At 46.0% G+C, this 21,214-nt stretch overlaps 2 protein-coding genes across 2 annotated transcripts in view; one reads left to right on the top strand and one right to left on the bottom strand.

Moving 5' to 3' along the window:
* Positions 1-1,723: 1,723 nt before the first annotated feature.
* Positions 1,724-10,531, top strand: LOC135814495 (derlin-1-like). Its single transcript, XM_065327619.1, has 6 exons — positions 1,724-2,015; positions 4,296-4,407; positions 5,448-5,635; positions 7,381-7,433; positions 7,664-7,774; positions 10,092-10,531. The coding sequence occupies exons 1-6, from the start codon at positions 1,854-1,856 to the stop codon at positions 10,231-10,233; spliced, it is 768 nt and encodes a 255-aa protein (XP_065183691.1). The 5' UTR covers positions 1,724-1,853; the 3' UTR covers positions 10,234-10,531.
* LOC135814492 (DNA (cytosine-5)-methyltransferase 1-like) overlaps positions 10,408-21,214 on the bottom strand; it is a 30,157-nt gene continuing 19,350 nt past the window's right edge. The window contains exons 25-43 of the mRNA XM_065327614.1: positions 20,619-20,828; positions 20,331-20,448; positions 20,081-20,139; positions 19,778-19,852; positions 19,308-19,447; positions 18,945-19,014; positions 18,647-18,720; positions 18,332-18,450; positions 17,831-18,044; positions 17,233-17,384; positions 16,758-16,889; positions 16,353-16,499; positions 15,345-15,400; positions 15,046-15,157; positions 13,431-13,580; positions 12,710-12,873; positions 12,193-12,433; positions 11,359-11,475; positions 10,408-11,048 (exon numbers count right to left, since the gene is read on the bottom strand). Of these exons, the coding sequence (XP_065183686.1) occupies positions 10,935-11,048; positions 11,359-11,475; positions 12,193-12,433; positions 12,710-12,873; positions 13,431-13,580; positions 15,046-15,157; positions 15,345-15,400; positions 16,353-16,499; positions 16,758-16,889; positions 17,233-17,384; positions 17,831-18,044; positions 18,332-18,450; positions 18,647-18,720; positions 18,945-19,014; positions 19,308-19,447; positions 19,778-19,852; positions 20,081-20,139; positions 20,331-20,448; positions 20,619-20,828 (2,464 nt within the window). The 3' untranslated portion in view covers positions 10,408-10,934. The remainder of the gene's footprint in view (positions 11,049-11,358; positions 11,476-12,192; positions 12,434-12,709; positions 12,874-13,430; positions 13,581-15,045; positions 15,158-15,344; positions 15,401-16,352; positions 16,500-16,757; positions 16,890-17,232; positions 17,385-17,830; positions 18,045-18,331; positions 18,451-18,646; positions 18,721-18,944; positions 19,015-19,307; positions 19,448-19,777; positions 19,853-20,080; positions 20,140-20,330; positions 20,449-20,618; positions 20,829-21,214) is intronic.

Raw genomic sequence — 21,214 nt, 5'->3', positions numbered from 1 at the left:
AAGGATATGATAGCGTAACTTGTAGCTCTTTTGGTCCTCTTTCAAGTCTTCTTATACTCTGTAAAGTCTGCTTATTACGTGTTTACTACATGTACCGTACGAGTACATAAATCAGACCGTATATAACTCGGCACAAGGGTTCAGAACAGTGCATTCATAGTCGTGACATCAATTTTCACATCCGCCGCTTGAACATACGGTCAAAATAGTGCCACACGCCAATGTAGCCAAGAGTACCTCGTCTGTAGGGCCTTCCCTATCAAAATAATAAATTCTACTACTACTACTACCTCAAAGTACAGCCATAAAGGTTTTTATGCACTCTCAGCTCTGCAGCGCACCACCGAGTCTGTACATGTAGTTGCAGATTGCAGCTCAGCTGAGTGGTCAAAGATGACAAGCGCCATATGAATTCCCGGTTTTCCCAAATCGATGTTTAGTTTTACACATGCTCATGCTCGCTCTGCATTGTGTACATATGTTGGCCTTGGCAAGAGTACATATCCTCCCTCCCAGGAGTGTGCAACTCCCGTATTCAGTGCTGTCACGACCAACTTTCAAGTTGACGTTATTTTTATGACGCAGTTCCAACCGGTTTGTATGGTACTGGGCATCAACGCCTCGCACCTGCTTACTGGCTTACACTACATTTATAGTTTGTATCGGATCAAGGGGGCGAGGGGGGGGGGGGGGGGGCGAGGGGGAGATTGGTCCACCACTGGCACTGGTCCAGGGTACGTCTGATACTACATGTATGTGCACACTGCGCATTGCACCTCGGCGGCAAGATACTATAAATGACGTCAACTTGAAATTTTATCAGGACATGGACAGCACTAATAGTGGAGGTGCACTCCCTACTCTCAGTCTCAGTTGTGCATGACTGTACTAGCTATGTCTGGCGTAGCAAGGGTCCACTGCACTCGTGCGCGTGCGCGCGTGTGTGTGTGAGTGTGTGTGTGTGTGTGTGTGTGTGTGTGTGTGTGTGTGTGTGTGTGTGTGTGTCTGTATTCACTGAGTGTCTGTGTTTGTCTGTGTGTGCGTGTGTGTGTGTGTGTGTGTGTCCGTGTGCACGCACAAACACACACATGCACACACACACACTGCGCACCGTAGACTATATGACGCCTGGCCTCGGTAAGCGGATGTCGTGCCACATGCGCATGATACCGTTGTACATGTACCAAGACTGGAGGCAGCTCAGGGAGAGGATGATTCTCTTCCTCTACATGTAGGCTTCCGACGGTTCAGCCAAATTAGCTTCGTCCTCGTTGAAAAGTGATACTGAACAAAAGATCGATTCGCAAAAACATGTTGATTTTCAATGTACTTTGGATGGCGTTCAATCTGGTTGTGTATGCGCCTCGATGATGGCCCAAATGAAAATCGCGGCACGGTGGGGGCTCTGGGCATAAGCTCTCTCGTTTCTGAGTGGGAGATTCTCCAGATGTACCCTATCTTGTACGTAGATGTTTGGGGGGGGGGGGGGAGGGGTTGAAGCAGGGTGAAGCATGCAGGGAGCCCTACACATACCGTGCACGCGTGGTGCACATACCGTGGGTATGCGTGGCCTGGTTTGAAGTCTTGATGCCTGGCTCAACTAGAGAGTCGTCATTTGACGACTCCTTGTAAATCCACGTGGGTTTCTCGAAAAATCAGTACAAACGACGTCACCATTTCACGTCGAAATTTCTAAATGACGTGTCTTTGTTTTCAGCTAAAATAATACAAATCAGTTATCTCAACAGCCAAACTCGTAGTTCATAGGTTATTGCTTCTCTTGAACGAAGTGTCCACCCCAAGGTTGTCTCAAAGATATAGAAAGTTTGTCGTCAGGTGTCCAGTTAGCCGCCATGGCGGAAGGGAGTGATATCAGTGACTGGTTCCGTAGTATTCCTGTAATTACACGATATTGGTTTGCAGCATCAGTATGTCTCCCAGTCCTTGGCAGCTTCGGATTGCTGCCAATGCGCCTACTGTTCCTGCTCTACGAGCCAATTGTGTATAATTTCCAGGTAAGACTCGAATGATGCACACGTCGTTTTAAAAATTATAGTCTATTCAGTGTAAGAATACAAATATTACACAGCAATGAATCAAACAAGTCTCATTCCGCTGTTACATGTACTCCGAGTTTCGTGTCAGAACACTTCATCAGACAGCAGTGTAAGAATATGTTGGTGACTTGCCAGTTTCAGCAGTACATGTACATGTATTACAGTACTCTGTACTGAGGTCGTGATTAGATGTATAGTCCATCCTGTGAAGTAACATAGTTAGTTCACTACATTAGAACCAATAAAACAGAGCGAGGAATGATATTGGCTATGTTGAGTGAAATACTGAGGAGCTAGCCTAATCATACATGCCAACCGTCCAAGGTTTCCCGGGACAGTCCAGGGAATAGGGTGTTTGTCCCCAGGATCCAGGGATGTCCTGCCAAAGTTCAGGGATTGAGATGGAACTTAAATCGAAGTTCTCCTTCTGTTGGTGCTTTTTTCAGTGTTTCCTCGAATTTGTAGATCCGTTGTAAGTACACACAGCACGTAGTAGACGAAAAAACATGTGGAACTGCAACGAATCGCCGGTATAACGGTAATCAACAGAAAATTTTCTTGTGCAGTTACAGCTCAATGCAATGGCATCCCTTTTGCTTGAGCAGCAGTCATGAAAAATACATCTGCTAATGATGGATGCGCTAAAAATAGGTGTCCAGGGGAAACGGTCAAAATCAAGGGAATTCAGCCTCGTTGTCCAGGGAACTCAAGCCTCCAGGTTGGCATGTACCGTATATTCTCTATTATAAGCACAGGTCTCCATTACTAGCACAGTCTCTAATACTAGCACACTGTGAGCACCTTTCGAAACATTAAAGCACAGTCTCTATTATTAGCACGGTCTTGGTGGAATCAATGCTGCATGCATGATATCTAGCATGTATTTCTTCTTGTTCTGTATGGATGTATTGGTTGAAAAAATAAAAGCACAGTCTCCAATATAAGCGCGGTCTCCAATATAAGCACAGGGTAGAGGGGTGTTGAAAAAATATGAGCACGGCGCTTATAATAGAGAATATACGGTATGCATAATAGGCAGGTGAATTGCTAACTAACCTAACAACTCGAGTTGTAACTGGTTGTGTGGTATGCAGTGTGTGTAGTGTGTAGAGTGCCAACTGACACCTTGAAGGCCAATGAAATCGGCCATTGGCCCCAGCTGTACTGTCCCTGCGGGAATTTGCGGAAAAAACTCTCGAAAACTTGCGCAAGAAATTGCGGCAGAAAACAACAAAAATGCGAAGAACAGTGCGAAATGATGCAGAACTTGCCAGGAATTCGCGGAATTATTTACAGAAAATTGCGGATTTGGGCCAAATCACGAAATTTGTTGCATCGTATATCTACTCGGGAGTAGTACGAGTCGTACTGTGCAAAAACCTACAGGATCATGGAAAGCACTGCGTGAAAAGTGCATAAAAAGTGAGATATAGTGCAGAAAACAACAAAAAAACGCGGGAAATCGCGGATTTTGCTGAAAATCGCGGGTTTGGGCGAAAATCGCGAAATTCGTTGCATCCGTGGAATCGCGATTTCCTGGAGGGACAGGCTGTATGTGGACACGGTGACACAATGTGTATAGACCATGAGGATTGTAGCCAAAATAGCATGGAACTACCTGCTCGTCACATTTTGGCCATCCAAGCATCCTTTTGAAAATTGAACACGGCACTGTACAATGTATATTTAAACATACCAAAGCCCCGCTTCCTATGCAGAATGCATCGAATGCATGTTACATGTTATCCCTGAAGAACAGATCACTGTGCGAATCCATTGCAATACAATCATGCAGCTGAGTACATTGAAGTAATACGTGACAATAGGCTCACACTACTGTCGCATGCTATACCGGTACTCCAGTATGTAGTGATACAGATTTGTACAGCCATGCCCAAACCACCCTGGTAACCCATTTTCAGCTTCAAGCTCGCTTAGAGCTGAACTGTGGCTAAGGTTCCTTATGATCTTGTCCAAACAACTACCGGTAAGTGTTGAGTTCCTGAAAGTCTGAAATCTCGCACTGTGCTGCTGAAATCTTGGACTCCACGGCCATACCACGAGCCGAAATCACCAATAATATCACTTTGCTTTTCCATGTTTGAAAGACGACCATAGCAGCCTGTCAAGGGACACTAGTTGATGTGTTCGTCCTCCACTCTACTCTGTATTTACTACTGTCTTTGTTTCTCTGACGTGCAAAGTTCTGTCTATGCTGCGTCTTGTGCTCTCTTTCAGTTCTGGAGACCGATTACTGCCGTCTTCTTCTATCCTATTACACCCATGACCGGGTTCTCATATTTAATCAACCTCTACTTTCTGTACAGCTACTCCACTAGATTAGAGACAGGTATGTATCAGTGTGTGTGTGTGTGTGTGTGTGTGTGTGTGTGTGTGTGTGTGTGTGTGTGTGTGTGTGTGTGTGTGTGTGTGTGTGTGTGTGTGTGTGTGTGTGTGTGTGTGTGTGTGTGTGTGTGTGTGTGTGTGTGTGTGTGTGTGTGTGTGTGTGTGTGTGTGTGTGTGTGTGTGTGTGTGTGTGTGTGTGTGTGTGTGTGTGTGTGTGTGCTCTCTTATACTCCAGTCTGTTTGGGTGGGTGGTAGTGGTGCAGGTGGTGGTGGCGGCGGCAGTGGCGGTGGTGGTGTTAGTGTTAGTGTATGCATACTTGCCAAGCATCTTATCTGCCGCACATTCATTCAGATGTTGGCGGTCCAGGTTTGGAAGACCTGAGGCGTTTGTACTATACAAGAGTTCTGTGTGCATTGCAAGTATGTTGATTTAGACTTGAAGATGCTAGGATGAAAACCTGGTCACTGATTCACCTTTCCCTTGCAAACACTAAATAGGTAGCCGTAAATAACCTTCGGTAAAAGACATGCCTGCAACACTTGCAATGTAGTAATGGACAAGAGTCTTTGCAGGTAGGTTGTAGCAGGCACCATAATATTATGTTGGCTGTGTGTACGGTATTGTGTTGTTATGTTAGTTGTGTGTATGGTATTGCAGGGTTCTAGCCAAAGGGGGGGGGGGGGCAGAGCCCCTCCCCCCCCCCTACTCATTTTCCGATTTTCGTGTTTTTCATGCAATTCAATGAAAATGCAGTCGAAAGTTACTACTAGATGGTTCATAAAGGCATATTTGTCTGGGGGAAGTTGGGGATTCGCCTCATACGTTGCATTTAGCGTGGCAAGACAATTTTGGAAAATGGAAAATTGGGATACGGGGTAACTGTTCCCATGCCCTCCCCCCCCCCCCCCCCCCCCCTACTATTTTGACCTGGCTAGAACCCTGGTATTGTGTTGATATGTGAGTTGTGTTAGTTGTGTGTATGGTATTGTGTTGATATGCCTGTATGTGCTACTCTATGTTGTGCTATGCACTGTTTGCTGCAGGTATCTTTGATCGCCGTCCTGCTGACTATTTGTTCATGCTGATCTTCTGCTGGCTGTTGCTGGTTATTGCTGGATTCATGGTACCGCTGATATTGCTGATGAACCCACTCATCATGACCGTACTCTATGTGTGGGCACAACTCAACCGCGATATGATTGTCAGTTTCTTCTTCGGCACGCAGTTCAAGGTGAGGGTTCACTATGTCCGTGGTGTGAGGGGAGGGGGGGGGGGGGGGGCAGTCGGTGATAGTGTGTAAGGTATAACCTTTAGCTGCCTATTGCCGCGAGGTCCAGCTCCATGTGTATGGACAGATCATTGTATCTGTCAGCGCAATGCCTGGACTGGCTGTAGCATTGACATGCACATGCACCAGAAGGGTTTGTAGCTGTGGAGGTGTGAATGGTGCAATACTGTAGCTGTGCCCACTGCCTTCAGCTTCTGTGTTCAGTGATGCCGAGCTATCCTGGCGTTTGCGCTGGGCAAGAATAACAGTTACTACAGAACTGCTCAATGAAATCCAGTCGTGTCAGTGAAGTACGCGCCGGGCGTTGCGCAGCCCTAGACCTGTGAACACGCACTGGGCTGCTAACTGATGGAAGGTGCAAACTTGAGTGACGTGACTGGAATTCATTGAGCAGGACTGTAGTTACCAGGGTAGCTGTCTCACCTGCAAGTTGTACAAATACATGAACTGAGAACGGGTTTATTGTTCACAAAGCCTATTGCGTGAAGCCATGAAGTGTACGAATACTTGAGTACATGTACCGGTAGTAGCACTAGTAGTACAGTGCAGAATCTGTCACTTATCTGTGAGTTCTGTGTAGACTAGAGCCACTAGAGCGTGGAGGCTTGGTATCTGGAGACATTTTCACAGCACACGTGTAAACTGATCCATGCGTGTAGTATGTGTACATGCTGTTGCTGTGGCATAGATCATACTTGTCTGTGCTGAATTGTGTGTAGTGTGTGTCATGCTGTTGCTGTGGCATAGATCATACTTGTCTGTGCTGAATTGTGTGTAGTGTGTGTCATGCTGTTGCTGTGGCATAGATCATACTTGTCTGTGCTGAATTGTGTGTAGTGTGTGTCATGCTGTTGCTGTGGCATAGATCATACTTGTCTGTGCTGAATTGTGTGTAGTGTGTGTCATGCTGTTGCTGTGGCATAGATCATACTTGTCTGTGCTGAATTGTGTGTAGTGTGTGTCATGCTGTTGCTGTGGCATAGATCATACTTGTCTGTGCTGAATTGTGTGTAGTGTGAGCATCTACTCAGTTACTACATCATGTGCTACTTCACGTATTTGCTAAGTATACCGGTAGTCCAGTTTATCACCTTGTTGCGATGCACTAGTGTTCGCACTTTGCACGTATTAATAGGCAGTGGGTGCTGTAAGTCAGGATCATTGTGGCCGATCTTCTTGTTACACGACCTGTGATTTATCTCAGATTTCATGGCTTGGGAGTAGCTCGGTACGGTACTAAGTGAACTATTTGAGAATAAGTACTGCCTCTGATGGCTAAATACTGAGTCTGCGGGTGAGCGGAAATATTCCTCTTGTACAAGTAGGTTTTATTGCAGACTGCTAGCTACTATAGTTTTAATTTCCTAGTAGTTTCAAACTTTCAACGTTCAACCCGATGTGCAGAAAACAGTACTGTTGTTAAATCGCGAGCAAGCACCCATCATGGGTAAGCGCTCGTCCACGCCATAATGTCATACGATATCTGTAGTCTTGCACACAGCTAGCACTGTTGGCTGCTGGTCTACTGATACGGTAAAGAGTGTAAATATGTGTGCAAGTAACGCAGCGCCTTGTCCTGGTGGATGGGCGCTTGCCCGCAATTTTATGGTAATATCTCCACCATTTGACTCACACATCTTTGCATAGTTTGACAAAGTGTTTGTGTTTGGTTCTGTGTTTGTTTCTAGGCTATGTATCTCCCTTGGGTGTTGATGGCGTTCAATTTCATCACACGGGGCGGGTAAGTGTTGCCGGGGTTCTCTAGTCTGCTGCTCAAAGAATATATGAATTGTGGCTGTGTGTGTTTTGGCCATAATGACCCTTTAGGGGCTGATATCTTTTAGACTGACACACCATTATGCTTTGTACGTATATAGAACTCCGCTATAGACATGGGCCTGTCTCTTTACTCCTAGACGGCAGCAAGTGCAATAGGAATGTATGCTTGTGTTTTGTTTGCTTTCCTTACAGCTGGAAAGAAGAGCTCGTTGGTATTCTTGTTGGGCATGCATACTTCTTTTTGGCCTTCAAGTACCCACAGGACTTCGGTGGACAGAATTACCTTCAAACGCCTCAAATCCTGTAAGTCAAGACCTGAATGATGTTTAATTTCTTGCTGATGTAGGATGTTTGTCTGTGCAAGGCCCATCCCACTATGCTGATTTGGTACTCTGGTGTGATGGCAAATGTGGCACCTAACGGAGAGGGTGAGGGTGAGGGAGATATCACAAGTTCACAACCATACCGAACAAAGGGGTACACTCTCATTACCCGCACTCCGAGTATTGGGTACCCAGTGTGTTTGGCACAGCTGCATGTACAATGTATAGCTCAAACCTCTTAGAAGGTGAAAACAACTTTAACAGAAGAAGTGCTGTTTTCTCTGTTCAAAGTTGTTCTCTAGCATGTACATGCCCCAGAAATGATATTCGTATGGGGGATACTATGCCTTTTGTTGTACAGTCTTTATCGGCTATAGCGTACCCTTTTGATTTCCGTGATTTTATCACTATAACCGATGCATCACTATTTGCGATACGATCGATTTTTCTTTTCTTTTTTCGATCGACACATGAAAGGCAAGGAAATACTTCCAGCATGGCGTTTTGACAGATGAGCATGCTGCATAGTTGACAGTGCACTAGTGCCTGCATTTCCATAAAAAAATCTGTTATGCACATGTATCACTATAAAAATAAGCAACGTGAAGAAAGTAAAAAATAGGGCCTTTGATATTATTGCTACATGTATTTTAAAGTTATCACTATAATATAGTGATAAATCAAAACATGCATAACACATTATATTATTATCGGCTGTAGTGATATTATCACTATAGCCGATGATAATAATAATATAATGTGTTATGCATGTTTTGATTCTTTGTTGCCATCATAATATCCGATAATTATATCATTACATCCGATAATATTGGTTAGGCCAAGTAAAAAAATTGATTGTTTATCGTCCTCGCCCGCCCCGATTTTTCTCCCTCCCGGCCGAATTATTTTATTTTTTAATTCCAGTAAATGTACTGTATGTACTGCGATCTGTGCCTATACGGCCTCTAATGAGCGTGGCTGTAGATCTTGGAAGGCAAAGTCCGCAGATTGAATCATACATGTAGGTGATATCGGTTTGAAAAGTGAAAGATATTATCAGCTGCCTGATTCTCTTTGTTGTCCTACGTTGGTTGTTTCACTTTTCCCTATTTGCATCAATTTGCATCAAAATTATCTTGCAAGATGTTATTCGTGGCTGACGATTCATCTGCATCACATGGATTTATCTCACTCTGTGCAAAATGGCTCCAAAAAAAGATAATTGAAGAAAGAGGCATGTCTAGAGGTTGCGAACACCTACCATACAGCCATACATGTAAATAAAAAATAAAATAAAATACCGTCCGCCCCGATTTCTCAGGAAAATCTGACGATAAACAATCAATATAATTATTATTTTACATGGCCTTATAGTGATATTTTTACTGGATAAACTACGTTTTGCTTTTGATATTAATTTTCGTACCAAAATCACTGTAGCCGATATATTCTTATATCCGGTCACTCTATAGCCGATACAGACTGTACTTATGGGGCCTCGAAGTTCACAATAATGCGTTTTCGTACTTTCAAGTGGCCATAAGCACAACAAAATGCAGAAGTATGCCCCATGTGAATATCATTTCTGGGCATATGCATGCTAGAGAAGAACTTAGAACAGAGAAAATAACACTTCCTCACTTCTTCTGTAAAAGTGTTTTCATTAAGTACCCCCAGAACGCTCTACCACCACTGCCACCACTGCCACCACCGCACTTCCATGGTCGTGTTTTGGAGGTGGGGCGGATGAGCGGGTCCTAGTCCTGAGCCTTGCTTGACAGTGTACCAGGTATGATGATGACAGCACATCACAAGGCAGAGGACACACTGCATGGAAACAGTGTTCTTGACTGTAACCAGCGACCTCATGGTAGGGTCACAATCTTGCGACCCTCTGTATTCTGGGGCGTTCTAAGGGTAAGGGAACTGGGAATTCTTACTCCCCCCCCTCCCTAGAATATATACAGAAGGTCTGAACCGGGCAGAACCCTATACGGTCGCAAGACTGGGACCCTACCAACAGGTCTCTGGTTGCATTCAGGAACACTGTGTCCATGCACTGTGTTCTCTATACCTTGTGATGTGCTATCGTCACCATATCTAGTAACTCTTGGGGCAGGGTACTAGGCTTGAGGCACAAACCAATTCTCTATCGGATGAAACTTACTTGACAACGGAGTCAAAAATCAACGAAGGAGGTGCTTTTTCTAGCACATTTTATGGACTGTGCTGTTTAGACCTTGTACAGCGGTTGGTAGTGAACACTTTCCTGTCTTGTCTTTGTTTGTATACTCCAGATACAATTATTTACCCACCGTTCGAGGTGGTGTTAGTGGATTTGGTCAGGCCCCTGCTTCTCGCCGGCCAGCTCAGGAGAACAACGATGCACCTAGACAGCGCCACACCTGGGGATCGGGTCAAACTCTCGGTGGTCAGTAGGGCTGCTCCCTACTTACGCCCCTTCCTTGTTTTTGCCAGCCGACGAACGACTACAATTCAACACAGACTGAGATACTTCCTTTCCCAGCGCCAATGAGAACCCCACCCAATAGCTTCATGATTTTTCACACACAATAATTAATAATGTGTACAGTTTCCGCTTGCTTCGGTGTATAAAACGTTTGCTATATTGAGAATGTGACATTATGCTTGTTTTATTTTTTTGCATTGCAACAAATGTCAGCATACAAACTTTAAAAAAAAACTTTTGAAATTTAAAAAATGACATAGAAAAGGATGTGTTTTTTGCAAGTTCCACCTTGGCCTTAGTGATGTACTAAGAGTTACATGACAAAAAAATCCAGAGAGGGAGGGGGTAGGTACATCGACAAAGGTCACGGAGAAGTTGCATGATGATAAATCAGCTAGTTCTGGGAATAATCTGAGGCATGAGGGGGAAGGAAGACAAAGTGCAGCCAGAACGAAGCTCTGGTTTTGGACAACTATTTCCGTCGTCAGTATTCAGTGAAGAGTGAGCATGATTGTTGTGTAGTATCTAGAATGTAATGACTAGGGCTGTGTCATCAGTTCCTCATTATAAATAAGACTTAGTAGTAGCATAGACTTGAAATGAGATCAGAACGGCCGTACGATTTGCACCCGGCAAACCAAAGCAGTCAAAATGTGGTGCAACGTCACAATCACTTCTTCTGTGGTGACACAGGCTGAGCGGCGGCGGCCGAGTATTGGCGTACAGAACGCAGGATTTCCCTGCCGATGGCCGCTGCCATGGGAGGTGGTACAGCATTGCCAACCTGGGTGTGGACACACATGCATACATGCACGGACACACGGACACACAGACACACACACATGCATACACACATGCATACACACAGACACACCAACACACCAACAAACGAACACACACGCACATTTGTGAGTCGAAACGTAACCATCAGTGGCATCGTAAAATAAGAGATAGTGAGACTATTGATTTCATTGGCATAATCATACAGGTCTGTCAAGCTTCATTGTTACGGCACTTGGACAGGTGATGGGAGGTACAGAACATGACTTCTCCATATCAGCAAGCCCCCCCCCCTGGGAGAAAATGTAACATACCTGGCGATGTCTGTCGAGGATGTTGCCGTAGAATCGGAACCAATCCGGGAAGCCTTGCGATCGAGCGCACTCCCTCACCGTCACCACTCTGTTCTGCTCTGGATGCAGGACACGACCCTGAAGTGACAGAAACACACACACACACACGCACACACAGACACACAGACGGTCCATGTAAATACGGGCATACCTGGATGAACAAATCACATCTCATACTGTAGTAACAAAAGAGGGAAAAGAATGAAAAGAAAGTGACCTCCAACAAAACTAACTACAGTGCTGCTCCATGAAATCAAATCGTGAGAGTCGAGTAGATGCTGGGTGCTGTGTAACCCTAGACCTGCGAACACTGGCATGTGAACTGGTGCAGGCAAGAGTACATAAGCCCCAAGAGTGTGCAACTCCCACATACCCTACTGTCCCGACACAATTTCAAGTTGACGTCATTATTTATGATGCAATGCTCCTTGCACCAGTGATTTACAACATGTGTACGGGTGTCAACGCACACGTTTTTCTCTGCAATAATTTGTACAGGATCAGATGGGCTTCGGCCCACCACACGTTCCGGATTCGTCTGATAATCCGTGTACAGTGCGCATTGCATCATAAAAATGACGTCAACTTGAAATTCAGTCGGGACAGCACCCATAGTCGAGTTGCACACTCTGGGGGGGGGGGGGGGGCTATGAACTCTTGGTTCAGGGCATAAACTTAAATCACGCGATCGGATCTCATTGAGCAGCATTGTGAGTTACATGTATTCAACTACACGCAAGTATATACATGTTCGTTTGTCATGTCGATAGATGGAAGAACCTGCAATGACTTTACCTGTTTGCCCATCGGTTCAGGGTTGGTGATAGTAGTACTGAAGAAGCCATCCCACTCCAAGCGGCCATAGAGGCCAGCCCAGTGATTGTGCCGGTTGCCAGTGTGTGGCAGGCACCAGGGCACCAGCGTGTTGAACTGGCGGTCAGCTGGGTCACAGGCCTTGCCGTTAGCACACGAGCAGACACCACGTACGGCGCCGGTCGAGCTGCGACCATTCTTCCGATCTGGATGCGTGTAGCGCCTGAATAACAACAGCACAAGACAATAGCAAAGGAAATAAATAATAAGCCTCTCTGGAAGTGCATGCATGGCAATGTAGACATTCTCAATCCGATGAGAATTCGGAATCTTAATGCACTTCTGTTTCGTATACAAGACCAGCGGCAGAGAGTGAAGAGGATATCATGCCATGTACACACACTATACACTAGAGACGTCAAACCCAACTTCTTGGAGCACCCAGACGCAAAGAAATCAACTGCAAGGAAATCACAAAGGTCTTCCAGTCAGTGCTTACAGCTTGGGAATGTTCTCGCCATTGAGCTTGATGACCTTGTTTGGCAAGTCTCTCCAATCAGCACCTGGCGTGGTCGGAATCAGTTCCATACGTGCAACAACTAGTGCGGACATGTCCTTGCAAATGTGATCGCCGACAGAGCCTTCGGTTTTGTCTCCTCTCATCTGCACAGGGAAACCAACACAAACATACGGGCAAATACTTAGGATAAAACCCAGACTACTTTGAATGTGTTTTTCATGCACAGAAATCCATCATTGCAATTGTACGATCCTTCTATGTTGTCAGTTCAGCGTGAGGGACAAACAAAGAAACTTGCTGGAACTTCAGTCGTGATTGTCAACTCTTTTTTTAACCATGGTAAACGTCTTGTATGTACTAGTACCCATCAAGTTGGGATGTCCCAAAATTCAAAATCTGACGTGCGGCTTATACTCCGAATGTCAAAAAAAGATACGAATTTTGGGCCCGAAAAGGGGGGTGCAGCTAACACACCGGAAAATACGTGGACACAGGGAAGAGAGGTCTTCAATCACCAACCCATGCAACTTTCAGGCTCTGTTGAAGGACCGGGCATGCATCAATCCAACCAGCTTGCTGCACGGTATACCACACATCATTCCCCAAGGCCGCAACATGACACCAGGAGCGTGACTGGCTTCGAAATCATCCGTGCAAAACCTCGTTCAAGAGGCAACAGCAAGAACAGAATGAAACCTACCACTCGCTGGAATGGAGACTTGGACTCAGCACTGTAGGTTATCTGTTGCTTGCTTGCACCGCTGGTAACAGCTGGCAGGTCGGAGATGGCATCGCGTACCGTTACAGTGTGGTACGGTGCAGACTCAGCACGGCTGATGTTGGAACAGTACTATAGCACACACACACACAACCAGACAAAGTTAAAAGGAAGAGAAAAACAAGTATGAGATAACACGTTCTGTTCCGCTGACGGAGACAAGACAACACCAAAGGGAAAACACGTACTCCCTCCGTAAACAAAACTTCGTGACTTTTTTTAACGGTGTTTTTGAGCAAGAACCTGCTCAACGAACGGCGCCAAAGGCTGTCATCGACAACCCACGTTCATGTCGAGGTTAGTTTGGTTGATCCCGAACAGATTCTCCACGGACGCCATGCGTGTGAGGACATTTCCGACAGAAACTCAAGAGTCAAATGAAAAAAAACTAACATTTACTTGCTCGAAACTGACACAGTGACGAAGTGGAGCTCGTGGCTGGAATACGGAGTCACCGGCACTTGCTGCCCTGAACTGGCCAGGCTCGTACTTGCAGTGCGCGGCCCCATAGATCTACGCAGCGTGAGAACATAAAATGTTTCGCTCGCACGGCAAGATGAAACATTTCAGTCGTTGTGCAACCAGCGCAGACTCCGGATCAGAATGTCGACGGCCTGGCTTTCTTCGCCTCCCTCCAGTCAGACGTCTCCTTTGTCGCCAAGGGGAATCGCAGGGACCTCCTCGAAGCCATTGTAGAAATGCTTGGGAAGATTATCCTGGCGAGAAAATGCGAAGCGTGTGGATGTGCTTGTACGACTCGTTTCACGGCATAATGGAGGTCGCGGGTTGGAAAGACTGAATATAGTCGACACCAATTCGTACACAGCTCTAGAGATGAAGAGGACGTAGCCAAAATCCAGCGTCGGATCATCACTGCAGGTGACAAGAATCTGAACGAAATGCGAGCGGAAGCAGCGACTGTTGGCGATGCAGAGTCAGCGTCGTCAGGTGACAATGACATGAGCGACGAAGACTCTGAAAAAAATCTCATTCGTCCGAGTTTTTTCTTCTTCTTTGTATATAGCTTGTAAATAGGTTAGACAATGCCACGAGTGTTATTCCGAGTCAAACGGAACAATTCCAGAGCTGTGCGCAGCTTTCAAAAAAAGTCACGAAGTTTTTGTAGACGGAGGAAGTACTTGTCAGGTCATGGCCAAGAGAAGGAGCAGCATACACTACATGAAAGTTGATCCCAATGAAATTTTTTTCGCGCTAAATCGCTTTTTTCGCGCTAATTACTTGACAGTGCTCAACGCCTGTCTGTCCAGTTCACTGGTTATATTGAGTTCCATATTGTTTTTATCTTCATTTCTCTGATGAAGTGACTCATGTCACAGAAACCGGTCAGGTTAAAGAACTTGGGACTCTCCTTGCTTGTGAGTGCGTGGTTGTTATGTTTCAAACTTCCCGTGTAAGACCTTCGCCGCTGCTTCACTAGGAACATACGAGTCGTACACATACATTATGTTCTTGCTGGAGGGACACACCGGAGTGCCCTCACACAGCTCACACAGCTTACTGCCACACACTACCCTACCTTCTTATCATCCACCATCACACTGAGCTGACATGCACGGGGACTGAACACGTGTGTGGGCTCTGGGTAACGAGGAAGCTTCTCGCCAGGAGCTGCTGCCATGATGATAGCTCTGAGAAGCACAACACGAAAGAAACAGAATGTGAATAGATGAACACAGACACCCAGGATCACATTCGCACAAATACAATCATGATTGCAGACGCTGGCGAGCTGGAAATTGAAAAAAACCAAAAACATCGTACTACAGGAGGATGAACCTCCTAACCAAACAAAACAGACATATTCATCCAAATTACCTGCGGCGAGTTTGTGGGACTCCATAGGAGCCAGCCTGGAGGATTCCAAACGTACACTGCCAGATAGCAGACACAGAAAGAAAGAGCGTTTGTTGTAAAGATTACCCCGCGCACGACCAGAATTTTCACGCCATCGGCCCATGTAAACTACTGAGTACTGCCTGTTTGGTCACCGGCGATAAACAACTCATCCTTACACTCTGTGTTTTTAGACACAGAAGCTCACTAATGGCCACACCAGCAACATAGTCTCACTTCAGCAATGCATATCATGTCACAAGGACAGTTTCACAAGGACAGATTCAAGAGGACCAGAGTGTGGGTATAGCCATTCCTGGTCCTGGTACCCCGCCACCATCACAGAAACACGTCCACGTTTCCCACAAAAGATTCAGCGAATGATACCCACCTTGCTCAATGCCACCAAGGCTTGGCAAACCACAACTACACTCGGACGTCTCTTATCCAGGCAACTTGGGACCGGGCACTGCCCGTATCTCAGATTTGCCCGTATCTCAGGATAACTCATCTACCATGTATTATATCATTTTTGAAGAAGTTTATTTGGAACGTATTGCACATGTTCAGGATACAAAAGGAACCCATAAATAAATATGTGTGGATTACATAGGTTGGAAGTGAAAAATAAGCACTTCCTCATACGGAAAAAAGTTCAAAACCCCCAAATTCGAAGCATTTGTGCTATAGGAACTCAAGCTGAAGGTGCCCGGTAGAGAGACGTGCCCGTATCTGAGGCGTCCGGATAAGAGGCGTTTGAGTGTACAGTCAACTTCGCTAATAACGACTGCGGATATAACGACAATTCGCGAATAACGACAGAATTTCCATGCCCAGAGCAAAGTTCCATCCAACTGTAATACATATAATGAGACTTCGCGTATAACGACACTTCGCGAATAAGGACACTTTTTTGATGCCCCGCCGAATGTCGTTAAAAACGAAGTTGACTGTACATAATAATTATGATAGGTCTTCCCTAACTCGTACCTGATATCCCATTCTGAGGAGGCAGCGCAGTGTCAGCTTCAGCACCATGTTCTGTTTGTAGGACACGAAGTTGCGTACATTCTCCAACACAAAGAAACGTGGTCGATAGTAGTCACAGTAGCTCAGGTATGAGGAGACCAGGGAATTCTAAGGGGGAAAAAGACACAAGACAACGATGAGACTAGGGACTCGTAAGGAAAACAAACCCAAGCAACATACCAACCGGCTACACACAAGAGCCCTGCCTCCTCTCTATAGAGACTCTGGTTAGATTATGATCAAATAGCATGACTAACAATAGACGCTGTATTCTTAAAGTGGTGATTCTGGGAATTGAATGCATGGTTTAATATTAGTCATGGGCACTCGTAGTAGACAGGTTGTAATGATGCCAAAAGAACACACCTTGAACTGTGAGTACTCGCGCGAGTTGAAGCGATTCATGCCACTGAAGCCCTGGCATGGTGGCCCGCCGCAAAGCAAGTCAACTTCACCCTTCTGCGGCAATGGCTGGCCAGACTTGTTTTCGGTTCTGCCCTGTAATGGTGGGAGGCAACACCAGAAGAAAACAACATCACATACTTTATTATTATATCTCCACTAACAACCAGCACAGTACAACTTAACCAAGAGACATGGAAGATAACTTACAGAGAGAGAGAGAGAGAGAGAGAGAGAGAGAGAGAGAGAGAGAGAGAGAGAGAGAGAGAGAGAGAGAGAGAGATGATAGTCGTTCCACCAGCACATTTTACTCATATCCTGAGACAAATACATACAGAACAGTACACAAGAGCAGATATGACCACTGTAACCATGAAGAGAGACTCTGGACAGGAGCACGAGGACCAGTCTGTAGAAACAGTACTCAGTGACAACTCACACTCATCACAAGGCGAAGTAGCTCATTGCAGTCATCAGTGAAGACGATTGACTTCTTGTTATTCAGCTTGAACGCCTCAGCAGCAGCCTCATCCTTCTCAATGGCCCAGACTGTTTTGGCAATACCGGACTGGTGGAAACCTTCAGACAGACCTATGACACAGCAATTATGCAAAATAGCAAGTAACACACGTAATACACACACATACACACAAATAGGCGTACACATACAAGGAGACAATGACTAATCCAAACACACAGTCAAAACCAATAGCATAGTGGTCATATCTCTGCTGCAACTCAGCATGCAAACAACAAACGAGACACTGCGCATCGGATAGTGAATCAAAACGTAGCTAAGCTCCCCCCAGAGTGTTTATGATGCTGGGATGCTTAGTGTATGCACACACTACAGTGTCTTCTTCCCCCACCGCGGTCTAAATTCCCTAAACAACTGCACCCAGAGTTGCCTATTCCCAGAACAACTGGACGCAGACAACACACTCACAGCATAGCATACAAAACAGCCCAGGTTAGATTTCTCCTGAGCTACCGCAACCCACAATGAAATGTTTCACACACATCTAATGACAGCTCACCTCCACAACCAGCAAACACGTCCAAACTGCGCAGTGGTTCGAAGGGAGTTGGTTCGCTCTCTGCTAACAGGGCAGCTGCAAAGTCTGCACCGCTGCTGGACGTGCGACTCTTGCGTCCCTTTGTTCCCTTGCCAGACTTCTCAGACGTCTTGTCAGCTGACTCCGGGAGTGCCTTGGGCGCATCGGCTATTTCCTTTGTTGTACCATCAAATTCCTACGAAGCACAATGATCCGATAAAAACGTCAAAGTAAAACAAGCCGTATATCTGCCCCAGATACCCACAACAATAGATCCAGAGGGTCAGCAGGTTAAGAATATTGTGATATCATACCCAGCTGCTGTACTAATGCAACACCCAGAACACATGACAAGGGAGAAGACAATTTGAAAGCACTTGCATATCGCTGCTGTGTGACAGCGCCCACAGAGCATAAGTGCACATCGCTGGCACCAGGACCGGTCCTAAAACCAGGACATAGCTAAACACCAATACAACTTGCCTTTTCAAAGTAGAAGTTATCGGTGGAGCGGGCCGAGTAGTCAGAGAGCGGTACGGTCAGTGTCTGAGAATGCAAGATACTGCAAGAGCCTTGGATATCAGCTGCCGACACGACACACTCTGGAAACACAGAGATAGAGTGAGAGGCACATCAGCATACACTGCATCTAGTAACCGATACTACAAACATTGAGAGGTCTATTCACACACACACACAAACACGCACGCACACACACACACATAATGTTGTATTATGTACACGGTAAAATGCACATGCCATGGTGCTGAAAAGCAGAGGGGGAGCAGTAAACCATACCTTCCACACTGCTGTATAGGATGTTCCAGTCGGCAGCAAAGCGCTCAGCATCAGAGAGCTTGGCATTCTCCGGCCTGCAACAATAACCACCAAAGACACACGTAACGTTTATACATACAAAATAGCATTACTCCATCAGCTTTCCGGCATCCCAACCCATGGTGCCATGGCAGGGATACACTGTACAGTCAGTGAGTGAATTGAAAGAGGAGAGCTATATCAATACACAGAACAGCTAACGGCATTGATATCGTTGACACGGTCAAGAGGGAATGAAGCAAGCAGACAAGGCACACACCTGTAGAACTTCTGCACTCGCACTTGCAATGTATCCACATCCGGCTGAGAGAAGATCTGCAAGATGCGAGCTGCGCACAAACACGAACAAAACAAGAGAGAGGGCAATGGCCACAAGAGCCGATCACTACACATCAGGATAGAGCGCAGATGGATACACATACTTTCATTTCAGAAGTAAATATCCGGAACTAGGCCATCTACATGGAGTTGAGATGATTGGAAAAATGTTCTGACCTAAATGCTGCAAATAATCAACTGGCGCGTATTCCTGTCCACCCGTTTCTACAAACACACTCAGTGGTGGATATGCTCCACACGAGACACGACCAGAGGTTCCAGGAAGGACCACGGCTCTACTCACCAATCCTGAATGGCTCCGGCGACTCCAGGTTGCTGCCCTTGATGTGCCCCCAGGTCTTGCGATAGTACTCGGGGTACAACTCCTCGTCGACTGATTCCTTCTTCACGGGCAAGGCTGGCTTCTTGACAGGGGCCTTGTACCTGCACACAACCAGCATAATATACAGACATGAACAAACCATGAGAAGATGATCACTAGTTTGCTCACTAGACAATGCAAACTAAATTCACGGTTCGCGTGAGACTCAGCTGGAGGCCGAGATTTCGTGTCCATAGGAATGCCACCACCCTCTAGCCACCACCCTCTACTAGGATGAAGGCGCAGATGCAGCTCCTACAGCGGTGGGAGGCGAGTAGACAATGGAAACAAAAACACGTTTTGACACCAAGTTGAACCATCTACAGACATTCAAGCCAAAACACACACACACACACATAAATGCATGCACACACAAGCACACCAAGGCTTACTTGAACGAGAAAGCAGTCGGCAAGAAGTATGCACCAGATCCGACCGAGTACGTGTCTCCCTCGAAGGCAAACGAGCTGTACAACAATATGGTATGAATCATACGAGAGTAAGAGACACTTTCAGCATCATGCCAAAATGGAAATATTAATACACAAGCAACGGGAAGGCACGGCCAAAGATAGATGCAAAGCACACGTAAAGACGAGCCAACCAAGCATACAAACGCAATCAACGCAGCACCCGGGAACACCATCGACACAGAATATTTTGACAGCAAAGCAATACAATGTGAACAAACTCACGAGTAGAATGATGTTGATCCTTCCGACTTGATCTCACTCCCAGGAGTGGGCTCATTGCGCTGGAAAACAAAGCAGAAGTGGAAGTGAACGAGTGATCAGGATTGTCGCCATGGCAGAAAGTTCATGACTGAGTCACACCAACTAGTACCGGTAGCTCTCCTGTAGCTGAGCTTTTCAGGGAAGCATGTGAAGTTTTTTTTTTACAAGCTCAACAGCACTGTCATGCCAAACTGAAGGGAACATCACTAACCTGCTCTTCCGCAGCTTGACGTGTACATGCCACACACTCTGGCCGTGCATTGCTCTTCGACAGCAAGGCCAGCATGTCAGCGGGAGGATCTTCAAAGCGAGCGGCTTCCAGGTCATACCTGATGCCACAGACAGGACAGACAGCACAGGCAGCAAACAATGTAGAAACTTCAACTGCAACACAACACAGACATTGCAGGAATTGCTTCCAAATCTACATTGCCTCACTGTTTTAACACATGATTGGCACAAAGATATAAGAGCCGACCGACTAACGAAGTACACATACCACTTCTGATAGAAGAACTTCTTATCACCATAACCAGAAGTAGCGGCAGCCTCTTCCTCGCCACCCTCCATGCGCCAGTTAGCTGACGGAGCCCGGTGTTCCAGAGCACACTTGAACAGGATTGAGCCCAGTGGATTGTCATCACACTGATCTACAAGGAACACCTCACCGGGATCTGCTGCCTCGCCAAGGATGCTCTCCGAGCCACGCCTGGCAGTGAATGGGGAGACAGAGCAACAAAAACAATAAAAATATTAAATACCGGGCCTCCAGCCACGTGCACAAGTAGATCAAGAACTGCCCCCTGTATCAAATGGCTGATTCATTGCCGTGGCTCTGAAAAGTTGGTCTCATGCTGCACAAGTATGGTTCTCAACAGTCAGGTTACCGTAAAGTCTTGTATAAAAGCCGCGGCTTCTATGACTTTCTTGGTGAAATTTTGCAGGCTTCTATACAAGACAGGTATTTCTATGTATGTCAACACTGAAACCAGGCTTATGTGTGATTTGATGGGCCCAAAATTGCGGCTTCTATACAAGACTTTACAGTACTTCTGATAGCTGCAAACCCAAGCACATCGCTCACTAGAATATTTG

This window comes from Sycon ciliatum, chromosome 4 (assembly GCF_964019385.1).
Source record: "Sycon ciliatum chromosome 4, ocSycCili1.1, whole genome shotgun sequence".
Taxonomy (NCBI): domain Eukaryota; kingdom Metazoa; phylum Porifera; class Calcarea; order Leucosolenida; family Sycettidae; genus Sycon; species Sycon ciliatum.
Note: the sequence above shows the minus strand (reverse complement) of the source record. Positions and strands in the feature narration are given on the sequence as shown.

What these genes read in the sequence shown, in the direction of transcription:
- LOC135814495 (XM_065327619.1), top strand. Translation starts at nt 1,854, where the DNA reads ATGGCGGAAGGGAGTGATATCAGTGACTGGTTCCGTAGTATTCCTGTA. An exon ending in CAATTGTGTATAATTTCCAG is followed by an intron (nt 2,016 to 4,295) that starts GTAAGACTCGAA and finishes GCTCTCTTTCAG; the next exon opens with TTCTGGAGACCGATTACTGC. An exon ending in CTCCACTAGATTAGAGACAG is followed by an intron (nt 4,408 to 5,447) that starts GTATGTATCAGT and finishes TGTTTGCTGCAG; the next exon opens with GTATCTTTGATCGCCGTCCT.